Raw genomic sequence first — 18,462 nt, forward strand, 5'->3', positions numbered from 1 at the left:
AAGCACTGTAACTCGAGAGGGAGCTGGGAGCCATGGCTGGCCAGCTGGCATGTACTTCTTTCCCCTGCTCCAAGAGTGTTGGTCTGTCTGTCCTGACAGAGCTGTACCTCTTGCTTCATGCCTTGGAGTCTCCTGAGGGTTCAGTTCCTGACTTCCTGAGGCCCCTGTGAGGGCTCTTTGGCCCTAGTGCAGGGCAGTGGGGTGGGGGTGCTGGTGTGGAATACTCCTTGTGCACTCAGTGGTACCTTGCTCCTGGTTCCTGCCCCAGGCTACTGCAGCATGAGAATGAGGAGCTTCGACGACGGCTGACATATGTGACTAACAAAATGGAGGCAATGGAGCGGGAACTGGAGTCAGGTCAGGACTACCTGGAGATGGAACTGGGCCAGAACCGTGAGGAGCTGGAAAAGTTCAAGGACAAATTCCGTAGGTATGACAAAGAAAATGAGAGGGATAGAGTTAGATCCCTCACACCAAAGACTCCCTCAGCTGGCGTGAGCAGGCGGTGCCCTGTTGTGCAAATCAAAGATGTGCTGCATCCTTGAAAAGGTGCACCTCCAGACTCTAGGGGAGATGAAGGCTCTGCAGCCATTATTTCTTCCCAAGTACAGTGTAGGAATGCTGCCAGCATGAAAGACTGATGACAGGGAATTCTTCATCTGTTGGATGTAAGCGTGTGTGCAAAAAAAGCCACTGGTGGCTGCAAGAAAATACATCCTTGCTTTACCTGAAAAGTATCTTAAAAATCAGTGCCAGTCACTGGTAATGTGCTTGGATGTGACATAGCTGAGAGGAGTCCTCTAAAGTCATCTACATCCCGTCCTGCAGGATCCTTTCACCCTGCCAGCCTCATCTTGCCTCCAGTAACTTGGGGTCTGAAAGCCGTCATGTGTCAGAGATGAGGCATAGTTAATATGCAGGGTTGTCTTAGTAGCAGTCTTTCTGAGTTCTGGAGTTGGTGGTTTTCTTGGCACCTACAAAGCCAACTTGAATAGGTGTCTGAGATCCATTCCCAAGCGTACAAACTTGTTTCTATAGGTTGCAGAACAGCTACACTGCTTCCCAGAGAACCAACCAAGACCTGGAGGAGAAGCTGCATGCCCTGGTGAGTGCCCTATTAAGTCAGTAGAGAGATGAAGTGGAAGAGACCAATGTGTGTTAGGAGCAGATGGGGGAAGGGGCCCTGTCTTTACCCAGCAGATGTGGCAGTGAGTGAGGGGTGAGATTCTGGCCATGATCATCTACTCCCCATTCTGGCTGGTGTCATGAGAGGTTTTCTTGATTTACTGAGCCCATACTTGGTCATGCATGAGAGCTTTGGTTCCTCACAACAAAATTGCATGTTGTCCCGTCATGTTGCTTCAGTCCCTCTCAAAGTGCCAGGGATGTGTCAGCTAGTCTTGGGGTGGTCATCCTGGGAGGACGGGGCAGTTGGAGCAGAGCCAATGTGTGTGTATGTCTGTTGTGTGCATTCATAACACTCATGGCTGTTTCTTTTCTCTCCCTCCCCCTCTCTTTCTCTTTCTCCTCCCCACGCTGCCGCTGGCACACTCTGGGTGCACTCACCTCTCAGGCCTCTCTCAGCCAAAGCTGGATTTTTGCAGTTGCGTCTTTTCGTTTGTGTGTTTTTCCTTTTTCCTCTTTATGTGTCTCGGCCTGTTGGTCTCATTGTCAATCCCACATACACCATCTCAGATGGAGGGGCCCCAGCCCTCGTCCAGCCAAGGGCTCACCTGGTATCCAGCAGCTGCCCGCAGATGCAGCAGGTCCTAGCTTGCAGGGCTCCATCTTAACAGTGTTTGACTCTGAGCCAGCTGGAGCATGACATGTTGGGAAGTGGTGCCCATAAGCTGCAGCACTGCATAAGGTGTGGATGGCTGTGAGCCTTGTTTGCTCCCTTTCCTTCCCTTTTTGAGCTGTGAGCAGGCAAGTCAAATAGCTGAGGTGCTGATTGCCTTTGTGTAGCCCAGGATGAGATTTCTTTGGTTCTAGAACTTGAATTTCTTGGATTAATATTCACTACCAATTATTCATTGTGCTGGTGCCTGAAGAGACTGTATACTGGTGAAGTACTGGCTTCCCTATCCACTTGCCTGTTGCTGTGCTGTACCTGTGATGCACAGCTGGCCCTGCTGGACACAGCCTCACAACACCCTTGGGCTGTTTAGAAGAACTTCTTGAGACAGCAACAGCTTGGTTGTTCTGAGCTGCTGTCCCTGTACCTGAACTGTTAGAGAGTCTGAAGAGACAAGGTTGCCTTCTTTATGGAGGACATTAGCTGAACTTCAAATGAAGTGACAGGTTCTTTTACTTACTAGAGCAAGGCTTAAACTCTTGTGAGATGGTGCCTCCCCTTCCCCCTTTTGTCCATTCAGTATTGACTGCTATTTTCAAGCAGTATTCTTGTTTTGGTTTCCCCAGGAAGGAAGGCTACTGAGTATCACAATCTGAGAGGTCTTTACTATCAGTGGCAGGTTGGGATTGATTGCTCAAGACCACTAGCTTTTTGTGAGGCACCATGGGAACCAGGGGCAGAGAGGAAACATGCTGGTGCTGCAAGGATACTGCATCAAGGAGGTTCAGACTCAACCTGTTGTCTCTGTAGCTAGCAGAGCAGCTGGTCTCATTTGGCTTCTGGAATCACCTTCTTTGAAGAAGGTTGTGTCCCTTGTCTGTCTGTCTGTCTGGAAGTTTTTTGTATCCCAGCTGTACATGTCATTGTGCTATGCTTGGGCTGAGGTGGGTGGAAAAACCAGGTTCTGTGTTTGAGAGTTTTAAACCTGGTATTCTTGCATCCCAGATCAAAAAGGCAGAAATGGACCGCAAGACGCTGGACTGGGAGATTGTAGAGCTCACTAATAAATTGCTTGATGCCAAAACCACCATCAATAAGCTGGAGGAACTCAATGTAAGTGTCATTCTGCAAATGACTGTGAAAGTGTGTGAGGCGTGGGCTTTTGCTTTTGTTCAAAGTCATTAGAGTAAAGGAGCACATGAATGACTCCAGTGTTTATGGGAGTGCAAGAGCTGTACAGGATAGCAGGGACAGACAAACAAAAGAGGGTCTGTGGGGTTGAACAGGGAAGAATGGATCTTCAAGTTTGATGTATTTGCTCTTTTAGGCTTAGGGTCTGACTTTTGTCTGGGCTGTACCTAAGGAGGGGTCATTCCCTCCAGAACTAGGAGGGAGCCTTTTCTACACCATTAATATAGAAGTTCCTGGATCCAGTGCTTGACACTAACTGCTCTCAACTCCTTCCAGTCTCTCTGCATCATCAGATATAGTTGAGCTGTGGGATGGGAGAGAAAAAGTGGGATTTTTGGGGATAGTTAAAATCCCCAGAGGAAGTGGGGCTTGATACACTGACAGTGGATATGCCAGGAACAAAGACTTGAGTTGAAAGGGACACTGTGGCTGAGTTGTAAGAAAATACTTAAAAGTACAGGGAGGAAGGAATGGCAGTCCCCTCATGACAATTCATCAGCTGCCTCTTCTGGCTTCTGTTCAAGCAGTATTTGGCCAGTTGGTGCCTTTTTGGGTAAGAGTTTGGGCAAGTCTGACAGTATTGCACACCTGTGCCCTCTCTTGCAGGAGCGCTATCGACAGGACTGTAACCTTGCAGTACAGCTGCTCAAGTGTAACAAGTCGCACTTCAGGAACCACAAGTTTGCTGATGTGAGTAGCAATCCTGATGAAGTGGAGAAGGGTTCATGGGCTTTGACTGCATTTTGCTTTCTCTAGCTTTCTCCACAGAGGCCTCTCATCCTTCAGTCTCAGAGGTGGAGGGAGGTTCCTGTTCCCACTCCCACTGAGAAGGCAGCACAGAGCTTCTGCCAGCTCCCCTTTCATGACAGCTCCATTTCACAGTTCAGCCAGGAGCTGTTATAAAAAGCACAATAACCTTGAACTTGATAGTCTGCTGGGTGCATGCTGGTAGCTGGCAGGAGGATAGACCTCTCTCTACTCTGCTCCATCCTTTTTCCTTCCTCACCTGGCCACATGGAAGGGCCATACTGCCTCATAAGAAGCAGCAATAGTCTGATCCAATGTCACTTATTACTCTGAGGAGAAATGTGTGAGGCAGCATTCAGGGTTTTCTAGGCCTTCTGAGCAGGAGAAGCTGGTAACAACTCACTGCCCCTTATGGGGAGGGATGAGGGTGGGGGCAGGTCAGTTCATCCTGCTCTCATCTTCTTTCACATTAGTAGTATCAATTCTTTGGTTGAAAGTATTGTCCAGGCTTTTAACCCTTCCCTCTCTTTACCATACCTCTAGTCTCTGTCCCTTCTTGTGTTCATCTCAGCAAAAGTACATGCTTGTCTTTTTTATCTTAGCAAGTGACCACCATGTCACCCTCCCCCACTGTGTCTCAGATTAGCATTCTTGAGGTCAGTGTATCAGTTACTGCTGGGGTAACCTTGACCTCTCTCCCAGCTGTCCCCCCTCTCCGGAGCTTTGAATTCTGCCCCCCAGAGCAGAGTTCCACATGGCTGCCACTGGAGGGAGTTTGGTTCTGAGCAGCTATGCAGACAGCCTGCCTCACAGCCAGCTGTTATGCAGTGTGCCCTGCACACCCAGATGTGGGTGCAGCTTCCTTCTGGCTGTGATGGGACAGACCTCACTGTGCCACTGAGTGGCTTGGGGTCCTCTGTGCTCCATTTCATACATCACTTACCTGTGGTGACCCAGGTGAGGACAGTTTGGCAGGGTGATGGGGAGAGCAGTAGTGCCCATTTGCAAGACTAGGGGTAGTGCTTATCCCCTGGTGAGACCCCAGACCCCAGCTGGTCATAAGCCCAATGTTTGTCTCTCTGAAATGGAGAGAGTGAGGAAGCAGGGTGAAGTGTTGAAGTTGGTAGGAACACAAGAAGGCATCGATCCTGGTCTGTGGGCAGGCTGCCAAGGCAGCATGGCTGCAATTATGCATTCAGGGAGCACTGTGGATCTCAGCAGTGGGGGCTGTACAGTCACTTCAGTGCAACCACCAGCTGATTTTCCACAGATCAATAGGTCCCTTCCTAGCATGTGCTGGCTGGGCCTTATCTCTGTGCTCACAGACATGTGGGACTGAGACCATGTGCTGTCTTTACCTGTTTGCTTTGCCACATGGGGCCTGTGAACCACAGCCTACAACCATGACTGCTGTGACAGTTAGAGAACCTTGTTAGTCACTCATGGGGCAGGTGTGCTTTAAAAAAAGATACCCTTCTGAAGGCAAGGTAGGTGAATGTTAGGTTCAAGATAATGACTACAAAATACACATGTAGGTTGGTTGGAAAAAGCAGATTCATTAAACTAAATTGCTTGCATGACAGTCCCCTTCTAATATTCTTTTCCTTCTCTCTAGCTTCCCTATGAGCTGCAGGACATGGTGAATAAGCATTTGCACAGCATGCAAGAGTCTGCAGGCCCTGGCCAAGAGGCAGCCCACACCTTGGCTCCATCTGATGTTGTGCCCACCTCAGTCATTGCCAGAGTCTTGGAAAAACCAGAATCTCTGGTTCTAAATTCAGCCAAGTCTAGCAGTGGCAGCTGTCCCATGGCTGAGGATGTCTTTGTTCATGTGGACATGAGTGGAGCCCTTCCTGATGGCTGCGGCAGTGCAGGGCAGATGGGGAAGGAGGGAGGAGATGTGGGGAAACAGCAGAATGGTGGCTGCAAGCCACAGAGCAGTGTGGAAGGGGTGCCTGAGGAGGTGCCTGCCTTTGAGAAGCTAAGCCCATACCCTACTCCCTCTCCTCCCCATCCTATGTACCCAGGGCGCAAAGTGATTGAGTTCTCTGAGGACAAGGTAAGGATCCCAAAGAACAGCCCCCTGCCCAACTGTACGTATGCTACGCGCCAGGCCATTTCCCTCAGCCTGGTACAGAGTGAAGATGAGAGCTGCGACAGGCACCGGACAGGCCCCAGCAGCCCTGCTTCAGAAGGGCACCGCTCAGTCTCCAGCTGTTCCTGTCAGCAGTCCCCCAAAGCAGCCAGGGCACACGGCTCTTCACAGAGCAGCCCATTCAGCAGCCCTCCCCAAATCCCGAGCGCCTTTGCCAGCTCTGCCAGCTCTGAGGAGGACCTGCTGGCTAACTGGCAGCGTATGTTTGTGGATAAGGCACCCCCCACCTCAGAGCGAGTGCTGATGAACCGCACGGCTTTCAGCCGTGATACGGCCCCCGAGCTCCAGAAGAGGTTCAGCCGCTCCATGCAGGAGCTGGGTAGGGCAGCCTCAGCTTACTCAGATGGTGAGGAGTCTGCACAGAGCTGCAGCTGGACTGTGAGCCGGGACTCAAGCGTGGACACAGACAGCACTGAGTCCAGAGCCCGCAGGAGCCATTTCTCCTCAGACTATGGTACAGATTTCTCCCAGGATGAAACCCAGAAGCTGTTGCTTGAAAGTGGTGGAGGCACTGCTGAGCCTGAAAGCCCCTCACCAGAAAAGCACAAGGACTATGTAGACCTTGGCTTTCCTGAGAGCCCAGCTGAGGAGAGAGAAATGCTGCTCCAGGGAAACAAGGAGAGCAGCCAAGGAGCTGTCCAAGAGGAAAGTGGAGAAGGCAGGGTCAGGCCTCATTTCAGTCGGCCGCACCGCAGCCCCAAGAGGATGGGGGTGCACCACTTGCATCGCAAAGACAGTCTGACACAAGCCCAGGAACAGGGCAACCTTCTCAGCTGAAGCAGAGCAAGAAGCAGCCATGCTTAGCAGAGCTGTGGGATGCCCCCATCAGTCCACCTGAGGGAGAAGCCTCCCTTAGTACCCTCCTCCCAGGGGAAATCTCGGAGATTTTATATTTATTCTCTTCTTTTGCTACCTGGAAGAGTTGGGATCTCCCTTCCCTGGCACCTAAGACCCTTAGTACAAGCACACACAGTGTGCAGGAGCACACCCACTGCCCCAACACACCTGCAGCTCTCTTCACAGCCTCACACTGGTGCCTGTACCAGAGCTAGTTCTTGGTACCCCTTGTCCTGGTGCCTGTGCCTCTTTTTGCTCTCATCTCCCTTCCCACTCAGGTACCTGAAGCCCTGGGTGCTCTCGTGTTGCTTCCCTGCAGCTGTTCTGCTCTCTTTTAACTTGTGCCAACAGGGCAGAGTGCCTTTGTGGTAGTGTCTGATTCCCTGGGAGCCCCAGCGGCTGTGAGTGGGGCACGAGGACTCTCCCAGCAGATGGCTGTGTGCCGTGGGGATGAGCTGGGATTGCTGCTGTCTCATTTTCCTCCTGGGTTTTGTTTTCCCCAGCCACCCACTGGGTGGGTCTCCAGAGTCTGCCTCTGCAGGTTGCTGCCGTGTGTCTCCAGGGCTGGGCTCAGCACCTGGTCCCCACTGAAGCAGTGCACAAGGGCTGGTGCTGTGGTGTGGGGCAAGGGCGCTGCCTGCTGAGGTGGTTTGGGGAAGCAGTGCCTGGTGCCACTGGGGTTTGTATTTGTGTGTCTCCTCCCTCACACCTCTTCCCCTGTTCTCTGTGCTGTTGTTTTGTTTGGACAGTGCTGATGCTTTGCTCTTGGGTGGGCTTCTTTCTTCTTTCCAAGCCTTTGGTTTTGGGGTGTATTGTTTTTTTCTTTCCCCCACCCCGCATAAACAGACACAGCTGTTGGCAGCCGGTCCGATGCCTGCACTGAGGGTGTGTTGAGGAGTCTCAGCTATCAGAGCTGCACTCCCCTCTGATCCTGGCCTCCAGCCTGCAGAAACCCCTCCAGATTTAGGAACAAGGTTTTTCCCCAGGCAAGCAAGGCATGAAGGATGCTACTGGGCTTTTCTGGGAAGGGCTTAGTGCAGGGCCAACAGGGATGCGAGGGCAGCACACTGAGGAGCTGCTCCCTGCAGATACACTACCTCATGTCTCGGCAGCAGCCCTTCATCAGGGTCTCCTTGCACCCCTTCTCTAGGGAGCTCCAGGCTCTGGTTCCACTCTGGGGCCTCCCTTCCTGGGTAGGGCTCTCTGTGTGTTTTTCCTAGCGTAGTGTGATATTGCGTGACTTTTCTTCTCAGTCTTGTGTGCTCAGTGTCTTGTTGGGGGGGGGAGGGAATGGGAGGGGTCTGTAGATGTAGGTATTTTTTTGAGAGCTTACAAAGCCCTCCTGTTTTAATTTTGTCCTGTGCTCTTATCTGTCTGGTGTTTCTTGGCTTCCATGGGAGTGCAGGGCAGAGAACAGCCCAGTCCCCCTTTAAACCTTGCGCTCAGCCTGCTGTCTGGTTTTTGAGTTGGATTTGTGTTGTTCTCCCACCCTACACCATGCAGGCTCTTCACTGAGCTGGAGGGAGAGCATTCTCTCCAGAAGGGAGCATCTGTTCATATGCTTACATCAAGATTTGCAGCCAAGAGCTGTCTGGGGGCCTGCTCCCCTCCCCAAACCTATGTCTCTGTAAAGGGCTTGCAGCTTGTAGCTGGGGCCAGCCAGGGCCTCAGCTTGAGCCTGGAGGCTCCAGGGCCAGTGAAGGGGAGCTGCAGGCCTCTCTGGCAAGCTGTGTAGATTGTTTTATGGACCCTGGGCAGAGCTGCTGCCTACACACTCACCTTGTTTCCCGCCTGGAACAGTTGTAGAGTTGGATGCCACCCTCTGGTGGGCAGGTGGGACTCGGTATTTCACTGCAGTGTTTCGCTGTGCAGACAGGCTGAGAGTGGGAGCCTTCTCTGAGCCTGCAGAGTGTTTATCTCCCCTATCCCAATTGTGGAGGGGCAGGGAGTTGTCCTTGGGTTTGCTGCCATCAGTCACTCCACTGCTGCATTTCTTTTGTTCTTCTGCAGCACTGCTGAGGATTTGCATCTGCAGCAGCTGCCAGATCCTGCCTCACAGATGTCACCTGGGCTTGGCTGCTCACTGAGTGAGCTCTGAGGCTGCTGGTGGCCTGCAGTGGGGGTGGCATTGGCCCCCCAGGGCTCAGCCCCATCTCCTCTGAATCCTAGCATGCTGGTCAGTGGACAAGACTCTTGCTAAGGCAGCTGGTGCTGATGATGCTGAACAGAGCTGGCTTCTCTCTGCTTTTTGTCAAGGTACACTGAAAAGCAAAACAATGAAGTGGAGGGGCGGCAAAGGTGCATGCCCACCACCTCACCAGGCACTTGGGCTTTGCAGCATTAGGATGCTGGCAGAGGTTGAGGGGGAGTGGTGGCCTCAAGCAGCAGCGGAACACTCTCTTGCCCTGTGGGCGTTGTGTTCTGTGCACTCCTGCCCACCTCCAGCAGTATTGGCTCTTGGGCCTTGAGCCCATCTGAGTTCCACTGTCCCAACTCCAGACTGTTAATCTGTAACTAATGTGTTTTTTTCTGAGATTTTCAAACTGATGTATATTTTAAGACCAGAAATAAACTATTTTAAAAGTAGATGGCAATGGTAGAATTGTACTTTATACTGAATAAGACCCGAACCGGAATGATCCTGAGTATGTGAAGGCATAGAGCTAGCTACTCATGGTACAGTGTCCCAAGTTTTTTGAACTGTGTGTGCCACCCATTGTCTTGTCCAGGGAGAGCAATCCTGTGACCTGTAAGCTGATAATGTAAGCACCCCTCAGTGTTACTCATAAGATTCTGCTTACTCCATTTCACATATTTTGCTGGTTGTTCTGGCTGATCTGCCTTGGCACATTTCCACATTCTCATCTAGTGTAGGATATGGTGTAGCTAATCCTTTTAATAGTTGTTGGTTTTCTTGTAGTCCCAGCTTTTGGAGTCATCTGAGAGTATCATTTCACTTCAGAAACTGAGTGACATAGGACCACATAGCATACCCCCTTGCTGGGGTTCCTAAGAGGTTTATAATTCTAGATTCAGTATTTTGTGTGAGGGGATGACTGCACATACCCTAGTCAGGAAGCCCTCCAAACATGAGGCAGAGAGTTCCTGCAAGATGCGGATACAGACAATTGAAGTGTTTCCACATTGAAGGGTGATGCAGAGGTCAGAGGGCTGTGAAGAATTTTCTTCCATCTCCCAAGTCAGGTTCCCTGTGCCTTTCTGAGCTGGCTGCATGCAAGGCTAACACCAGAAAGAGTGTCTTGTTTCTTTGTCCCCATAATTAATTATTTTATTCCTTGTTCCCTTGAGTAGCAGCTGCTACCACAATTTAATCTTCTAGCCTAATGTGAGCCTTGAAACACGATCTTCCTTGTCAGCAAGGGACGCTTGGTAAAGCGCAGGCAGCGCAACCCACGGTGCTGGTGCGGGCTGAAGCCTCCACCAGGGTGTGCACGGCTGGTGTCAAGCTCCCTGCAGAGCTGGATTACCCCAGCGCGCTTCCTCCTGGCCCGAGGGAGGGCCCAGGGGACAAAAAATCGGGCTGGCACCGACCTGTCCCCGGCGCCGGGACCGAGTCGGGAGCGCGGGCGAGCCGGGGAGGCAGCGGGCGAGCGGCTCGCGCCCCCTGCCGGTGCTCCGGGCCCACAGCGCCGGCACCTCCCGGCCCCGCCGGCACCTCCCGGCCCCGCCGGCACCTCCCGGCCCCGCCGGCACCTCCCGGCCCCGCCGGCACCTCCCGGCCCCACAGCGCCGGCACCTCCCGGCCCCACAGCGCCGGCACCTCCCGGCCCCGCCGGCACCTCCCGGCCCCGCCGGCACCTCCCGGCCCCACAGCGCCGGCACCTCCCGGCCCCGCCGGCACCTCCCGGCCCCGCCGGCACCTCCCGGCCCCGCCGGCACCTCCCGGCCCCGCCGGCACCTCCCGGCCCCGCCGGCACCTCGCGGGGTCGCACAGTGGCGGAGGCGGACGCTGCCGAGTGGTGCCACCATAGCTGTGACCTTTATAAAAGTCTCATCGCGACAGCAGTACAAGCGATAGAAAGGACATCTCTTAGGCGCATCTGAATAAATACAGCCCGCGCCCTGCGGGCGCAGCCGGGCGTGGGGGTGGCAGGCGGCGTGAGCTACACATGCGGCGACAGGGACAATCACAAGCGGCCGACGAGGCGTGTGAGGACACAGACGTGTGTAGAGATTCGCTTGGAGCAGGCTCCTGCGCTCGAAGCCGAGGGAGGCATCGACAGGAGGTGAGATGTGTGAGAAGAGGGCTGGGCAGCCCAGCGGAGGCTAGGGCTGGCAGGTGCACGGGGCTCTCTCGGCAGAAGCAGGCAGGGTAGCCCAGCTACATTTCTGTTTCTGCTAAGAGGCTGTCACCGAGGCCTGATGTCATCAGGACCATCTGGGAGCTGGAATCTGTGTGGAGAGAGGGAGAGAACCATGAGCCATCCGGGCTGCCAGAGAGTGCAGGGGCTGTACTGCAGATCCAGAGGTGAGGATGAGGAATTAAAACACAGCAGGGCAGGAAGAAAACTGCTGAAAGATGTGTAGGAAACTAGGTAGGAACTAGGCCTGCTCTGGCTTCACAGCAGAACAGAACCAATTTTTGTGAAGGATGAGAAAGCAGAGAGAGCAGCAAAACGCCAGAGGAACATCAGGTCTGAGTACCCCTGACATGCAGGGGGTGCATGACCCAGCCCTGCACAGGCCTTGAAATCTACACTCATCAAGTGTTTTTCAGCTGAGAGACAGTGTCCAGGTGGGGCAGCCTTCAGGCTGCAAGCCAACCAACACCACACAGGGTGGTGGTATTGCCTTCCCAAGAGCAGGGAATGCTGTGGGCAGTCAGCCATGTTACAGCAGCAGAGGCCTGGAAATAGTGACTTTCTGCACTGCATGAATGGAGGGTTTGTGCAGCTCTCCCCTGCCTGCCTCGGGGAGGTGAGAGCAGCTTGCTGGCTCTGCCATGGCTCAGCGCCACAGCCAGGAACACTGCAACTCTCCCCACAGCAAGTGAATCAACTGCAAGGAGAATGGGCCTGCATAGCAAGTAAGAAACTTAGCAGGGTACCAGTTTCCCATCCAGAAGCCTTTTGAAACTGAAAAAAACCCTGTTTTTTCCTGGGTGGGAGGGAGGAGATCTCTAGTGGCAGCCCTGCACATTCAAAACTACTGCAGGGGAATCTCTATTTCAGGAATCAATTTCTGGAAGCTAAATCCAAAAGTTGGCCAAACTGTCACTGAATTATTTTTATGGGTTTAACAGATGAGGATTCAGATGTTTTGAGGCTTTGGGAGGATTGGTTGTGCTTGTCTGCTGGTAGTCTGATATGAGAATTGTGAGGGGTGAAGGACAAATGAAGGTAAAAAAAAGCAAACCCCCAAACCACTTGGATCACAAGGTAGGCATGACAAAATACAATATCATATATGCAAGCTACACAGAACAGGCTACTGCTATCTCTGTAACACACCTTTTTTTCATTATAAGCAACAGACAGACAGTGGCACCTGGCTAACCCTTCATATGTTTGGGACATAGAGCTAGGAACAGCTGATGCTGTGTGGATTGCAAAGAGGTTCTGGAAACAGTGAGGAATGACACAAGTTTTGGCTAGGATATCTGGCAAAGGCTTCCAAGATCTTTAATATTCCTGCCCTTGAGTTTTAAGACTTTCAGATTTTGTTCCTGCAGCATCAGGAAAAATGTCTCAGAGGTACCATTTCTACTCTTTGCAGCAGCTGCATTGTCCTTGGAGGCTGCCTTTCCAAGAGAGGCACAGCCCAATGCTGTTTAACAAGAAGGTCACACCTGGAGGCGTATGTATTCCATGTAGGTTGTATGTATTCCAGTTCATGGGGAAAAGGGACAGGCACATTCAGCAGCCCCACTGCAAGAGGCCAGTGGCACTGCAAACACCCAAGACACTCCAGGAGCCCCTCAGCTCCTGCCCCCCAGCCCAGCTCCCAGAGCTCTTACTGTTCTGGCAGATCCAGGGGTTCTTCTCCCTGGCTGTGACTTCATGGACCTCTGTCTCCTCCTCTTCCTCGCCCTCTGAGAGAAGATCAGAGATCTGCTGCTGCAGCTCAGGACTAATGTTGTTCTCTGCCAGGATGAGTGTTCGTAGGGCTGTGGGGTAATTCTCTACCATGTCCAGCAAGGTCTGGGGGGAGAGTAAGATAAACAGGCTGACAAGCATCTCAAGGACTGAGCAGAAAGTGTCAGTGCTTTGTCTCCCTGTGAACTCCAGCCCTCCTCCCCTTATTCCTGCCTTCCCTTGACCTCTCTTCATTATGGTTTATGAGAGACTGAGAACTTCCCATCTTCCTGTGGGAAGAGCCGAGTTTGGATTTTCTCCCTCTGTCTAAAGAAAGGAGTGCTCTACACTGTTGCTGTTACATATCCAGGTCCATTCCCTCTTACCACTAGAAGCTGGAGATCTGAGAGTCTGTGCAACTGAGCCTTGGCCTGTCCACAGAGATTTAGTTCTGATTCTCAGTCAAAAATCCAACCTCATTTCTTCCAAGAAAACAGCCACAGAAAAGCAAGAACCCCCCTGGGTGCAGGGAGGGAAGGGGATGCATGTGCTCTCCAGTGTGTGGTTGGAGGCAGGTGTGAGTCCTGGGGCCTCTGCAGACACCCCAGACCTGGGCCCTTGAGGTGTCTGTGATGCTGTAGAGGAACTGTGGGCTCCCATACCTGAGCTGACTGATTGGTAAGTCCTGTTCCCTCCAAGTCCAGCACTTCGAGGGTTCGACTGGAGGCCACAGCGACAGCGAGCATCCCGGCTACCTGGTCACCTGTGGGAGGAGCAAACCAGGGCTGTCAGCAGTGCCTGCCTTCCCTCATGTAATGCCACATGCCCTCATGTGCCTGAAGCTGTCGTGGGAACATCCTCTGAGTATATCTGCCTTCAGACAGCCTTCCAAATCTGTTGCCTCATGGTGGAAAAAATAGCTGTTAACTGAGAAAAGAGACAAGGAAAAGGTGCACCAATTTGTGATTATGGGAGCAGTCACTGATTATCGAGGGAACACAAAGGAACACTGTGAGATTGGTTTTATTCCCCAAAGAACCATATCTTCCCAAATCTCCTTCCTACTCAAGGAGGTAAGAGCCTTTTAACAGTCCCAGGGCATCCCAGACACAGAATAGCAGCTGAATACTTCAGTCTAGGGAAAGGCTGGAGTCAGAGGACTCTGCACCAGCTGGCTGACTGCCTCCCTGGGAAGGGGGTAGACTTTGATGGGGGATGCCACAGGATGAGGAGCATTGAAGATTTATGTTGGTGAAGAGAGGACTCCACTCTGTCGAGTGTCAAAATGCCATACAACTGAGACACCTTCTCTTGGAACAAAACCCAGACTGCTGTCAAGTAACACGTGGGGCTTTTCCTGTCCAAAAGGAGATACCTGGTCAGAGAAGAGGGCCTGGGGGAGGCTCTGCTGGCAGACAGGTTGAGGAGGGGAGTGTCATCCTGATGCTCAGGCATGGCCCAATCTCCTCCTCACCACCTTGCAGCAGAGCAGGAGAGAGTTTGTTTCTATGGCAACGAGTGCCAGGCTCTCCTCCTCCTCCTCCCTGCTCCTCCAGGAAGATGAAGGGGGGAGCACGGGGACATACTGCATCTGCCAAGCCAGCTTCAACGTTCAGGGCTTCAGGAGAAAGGGAGACATGGAGGGTCAAACGTGATGACAAAGGCAATGGAGTGGGCAAGGTACAGCCTCCTCTCTGCACCTCCCTGCAGGGCATGTGGCCACCTCACAAAAGCAGAGCAGTGAGGGTGGCTTCTCCTACAGCTGAAGGTGCCTGGCAGGGTGAACTTGCTGCTGGGGAACAGAGGGCACCTATGCAAGGAACTGCCCCATCCTGCTGCTGAAGCTCTACCACCTTTCCAGAGCTTGGTCCCTGGCCACCCACTGGTGCAAATCACACAAACACAGAGGAAGGAGTGCTCCTCCTCCCCAGCCCCCAGCTTACCTAGGGGGTTGTAGTCCAGGTTCAGCACACGGAGCTGTGAACTGTGAGCCACTGCAATGGCTAGGCGTCCCCAGCCTTTACTTGTGATGCCTGGGTTGGCGCTCAGTGTTAGCTCTTTGAGGCCTGGAGAAGAGAGAGAAGCCAAACCAGAGCCTTAGGGTCCCCAGAGCAGTCACAGAACTTGTTCAGCTCACCAGAACACCTTTGGGTTGTGTCCCCTGTACTCTGTAGGACTTAAGGGCTTGGTTTGCTCTGACAACTGTCATCACATATTTCAGTGATCAGTGAAATGTTTCACTGCCTTCAGCTGCAGCCCTTCATTTAACCATGCTGCAACTGCCTCATTTATCTGCTCTCCCAACCTGAGTCCTGCTTACCCTAAACAGCAAACTCAATGGAAACTAAGGGGTGTGTGAGACAACTGACTGGGCAAAGAAGGTGACATGAAGTGACAGGCTGGAGAGAGGATAACAGGGACAGTAGGCTCTGAAGCCTGCACCTGAGAGGGGTGCCCAGCAGAGATAACAGCATCGGTGGCATTGTGCTCACACAGAAGAAGGAGGTGCTGGGAAAAGGTGGAAAGCACTTTGAGAGTCAGAAGAAAGGAGTGGTATTACCTCAGCACATGCCAGCTCTCAGCTTGAATAAGTCACTGGCCTCACACCACCAAAGATCATTCCCTGCAAAGACCTGAGTCTTGGCATGAAGTCTGTCACTATGCAACTACATGCTCATGGAGTGCACCCGCGGGCAGGGACAACTCCCAGGCACTGATAATAAAGCTAAGTGCTCAGATAGGGGCACACAATATATTTATCTACAGTGATTATCAACACAAAAATGCAAAACAATAAATTCTAAGTTCAAGCTGTCTTCTCCTCCAGTTTCAATGCTGCTGACATGAACCAGAAGCAACCTGTTAGTCCCTGAGCTCCAAACTGCTAGCAGGATAGATCAGTAGTAGAAAGCCCAAACCTGCCAAAGGGAATCACTCATCTATTGCTTGGCTTATCTGCTTTTCTTAAGTTAGGGGAAATAAATCCTTAGCCCTGGCAAACCACAGAGCCTGCCTCCTCCAGGGCTGAGGATTTAGTGCTGCATACATCTGATCTATGTGAAAGCTCCACCAGTCATTGAGCAGCCCACAGCCCCTGGTGCTTACCAGACTTGGCCCCGTCAGGCGGCAGGAGCCCACAGATAAGGTTGATGCCTTCATCACCCAGCATGCAGTCTCCTAGATCCAGAGCCACCAGCGAAGGGTGGATGGAGAGAGCAGGGTTGAGTAGGGCCAAGCCTGCATCTGTCAAGGGACTCCCATGGAGGCTGTGCAGGCAAAAGGGAAAATTACTATGGAGCCTTCTTCCTGAGGGCTAACTAACCTGACAGGGAGGAAGAAGCAGCCAATTGAGGTGAATGACAAATACTAACCCCAAGTGGGCAAAAAGCTTTGGGAAGCCTCTGTCGCTAGGGTCGGCTGGCCGCTACGGTGGCCATTCTCTCCCGGCCGGGACGAGGCGTGCAGGGAATGCCAGCGTTGAAGGGGCAGCCCCACCACCGGGGCTGGAAGACCGAGACGGAGAGGCAGGGCCGTGCCCAGCCGGCGGGGGCAGAGGTGGCTCCCTCCCAGCCAGGTGATGGGCAGGGGTTTATCCTCCGCAGCATCAAGGGCATTTTCCCTCCGACAAGACTCAAATTCAGGGACTGGCCCAGAGCTGAGAGTCCTCCAAAAGAGCCGTCCCCGCCCGGGAGAGGACCGGGACCCCCTCGGCAGCCCCCCGCCGCACTGTACTCACAAGAGGGACTGAACGGAGCGGTTCGTCTTCAGGGCCTCGGCCAGCTGCTTGACGCGGTTGATATTGGAGACGATGCCCAGGTTGAGGTTGAGCTGAGCGAGGGAGCGGGACTCGGCCACCCCGCGGCAGACGTGCCCGAAGTCCCGCTCGGAGAGCTGGCAGCCCCGCAGCGACAGCAGCCGCACCGAATTCTCCCGCAGGCTCTCGCAGATGTCCCGGATCTCCGCCCCCGACAGCGTCTCCCCGGAGATCTGGATAGACCCCGGCAGCATCTTCCTCCGGCTGGGAGCGCCGCCGATCCCGGGGCCGCGCAGCCCGGGAGCCGGGGGAGAGCCGCGCTGCGCGCCGGGGCGGGCGCCGCCGCCGCTGCCGGGCAGTCCCGGCCCGGCCCACCGCGGCCCCGGGGGCGGCCCCGCACTGCCTCACCGGCGGTGGCCGGGCCGCCCCGCTCCGCCCGGCGGGGCAGTGTGACCCAGGGCAGCCATCGGCGGGGGCTGATCCGCACCGGGCCGCAGGGTCGCGCCGCCCCGCAGCGGCGGGCGGAGGCCGGGCAGTCCCGCGGGTCCCCGCCCCGCTCCGCCCGCACCTGCCGGGCCGCCCCGCCTCCTCCCGGCCGCCGCTCCGAGCCCTCCTCCCGCCCGGCCAGCGCCTCCCCGCGCAACGGAGCGGGCGGGGAGGGGGGTCCGGCAGACTTCATCTCACCCCGGCATCCCGCCCGGCATCCCGGGCCCCGACGCCGCTCAAAGCCCGCCAGGGGCGACGGCAGCGCCCGCTGGCACCAGCCCACTGCCCTGAGGAGGTGCGGGGCCAGGGCCGGCCGGGTTGAGTCCCAGCCACTGGGGGTGATGGAAGCACCTGGGAAAGGCTCTCCATGCCAGCCCTGCTCCCCATCTGGCGAAAGGGGCCCCAGCCATTGGGCCATGGTGCACTCTGAGTGCTTGGTCTGAGAAACTGTGGTGTTCCAAGGCTTCAGTGGCGTTTAATACTTAAACTCGCTAAGCCTGAATCCTCGACCCATGACTTAGTGGCGAGGTCAGTCTGATCTGCTCCTCACGGCCCAGAGTGTGCAAGAGCCAGTGCTTGGAGGTGGAAGTTGGAGGGCTGGGGAAGGGCCACAATGTTCCTTATCCCCGAGTACACAGCCTCTGCCCTCAGCCTGACCTGAGGTATGTAGGGCACACCCCACCTCCTGCTATCACAGGTATGGATCACAGGGATCTGTCCACTCTCTCCCCATTGAGTAATTCTGTTCTTGGAGAGAAATAGGAAGCAGGGCCCCTGCGTTTTCAACTTCACTGAGCTGAAAAAGGAAGGCAGTGATGTGGAAATTAGGTTAAACCGCCTAAGTAGGCAGCTTTCTGCACGTAACTAATCTGGCTGCTGCATATAGCAGTGCTCAAATGAGTTTCAGCCCAGTGGGTAACACTGAGACAAAACCAGGCTCCTCTGCTCGATTTGCAGGCCAGGGCTCCAGAGAGTGGATGGAAAGTGAAGAGAAAAATAGGGTGTGGAGGTAGATATGGAGTACTTCTCCACTGAAATGGAGGAGCAGATCACCTGAGCTGAGGATGCATATTAGGTCCTGGACAAGGTTAGAGAAGCAACAGCTTTAAGACTTTGGTTTAAACTCTCAGTGTGGGTATCACCATGCCCTTTAATCCATTACTGTTCTCTAGAGTACCTACACACCCTCCTCTTTCTTTCCCTGTTGCAGAGATGCATGACCTTGATACTGCTCCTGCAAGAGCAGTCTACAGAAAGAACAGACTACTGGCCTCGCAATTCATCTGTGCTGCAATATGAGCAGCAGCTGCAAGCATCCAGTTGTGGTAGAGCTGTGGTACTATGGCTTTCAGAAAAGGAGCAGCTCATGTCTAAGGTCACATTAAAAAACCCAGGTGAGAATATGATCTGATCATATTGCAAAATGGTGAGAAGGCTGGTTTTCAGAGTTATAGACGGGGTA

The 18,462-nt window shown here is 53.8% G+C and overlaps 2 protein-coding genes across 4 annotated transcripts in view; one reads left to right on the forward strand and one right to left on the reverse strand.

Moving 5' to 3' along the window:
- TJAP1 (tight junction associated protein 1) overlaps nt 1-9,311 on the forward strand; it is a 40,311-nt gene extending 31,000 nt beyond the window's left edge. For 2 of the 3 annotated variants that reach the window (XM_077782070.1, XM_021544112.2), the window contains 6 exons: nt 269-430; nt 1,039-1,105; nt 1,574-1,603; nt 2,801-2,908; nt 3,593-3,676; nt 5,349-9,311. In XM_077782070.1, coding sequence (XP_077638196.1) covers nt 269-430; nt 1,039-1,105; nt 1,574-1,603; nt 2,801-2,908; nt 3,593-3,676; nt 5,349-6,665 — 1,768 coding nt within the window. In that variant the 3' untranslated portion in view covers nt 6,666-9,311. The remainder of the gene's footprint in view (nt 1-268; nt 431-1,038; nt 1,106-1,573; nt 1,604-2,800; nt 2,909-3,592; nt 3,677-5,348) is intronic. The other variant, XM_021544115.2, reaches the window with a different exon arrangement.
- A 1,385-nt stretch (nt 9,312-10,696) lies between these two features.
- On the reverse strand, nt 10,697-16,851 carry LRRC73 (leucine rich repeat containing 73). Its single transcript, XM_021544117.2, has 6 exons — nt 16,497-16,851; nt 15,866-16,026; nt 14,704-14,826; nt 13,423-13,523; nt 12,703-12,886; nt 10,697-11,138 (listed from the first exon to the last, which is right to left on the reverse strand). The coding sequence occupies exons 1-6, from the start codon at nt 16,766-16,768 to the stop codon at nt 11,068-11,070; spliced, it is 912 nt and encodes a 303-aa protein (XP_021399792.1). The 5' UTR covers nt 16,769-16,851; the 3' UTR covers nt 10,697-11,067.
- Between the last annotated feature and the right edge of the window lie 1,611 nt (nt 16,852-18,462).

The sequence above is a fragment of the Lonchura striata genome, chromosome 3 (assembly GCF_046129695.1).
Source record: "Lonchura striata isolate bLonStr1 chromosome 3, bLonStr1.mat, whole genome shotgun sequence".
In the NCBI taxonomy this organism is placed as follows: domain Eukaryota; kingdom Metazoa; phylum Chordata; class Aves; order Passeriformes; family Estrildidae; genus Lonchura; species Lonchura striata.

Coding starts and splice junctions, on each gene's coding strand:
- LRRC73 (XM_021544117.2), bottom strand. CDS start 16,768: ATGCTGCCGGGGTCTATCCAGATCTCCGGGGAGACGCTGTCGGGGGCG. Junction 14,827..15,865: donor GCCTGACGGGGCCAAGTCTG/GTAAGCACCAGG, acceptor TCTCTTCTCCAG/GCCTCAAAGAGCTAACACTG. Junction 13,524..14,703: donor CCTGGACTACAACCCCCTAG/GTAAGCTGGGGG, acceptor CTCCTCCCACAG/GTGACCAGGTAGCCGGGATG.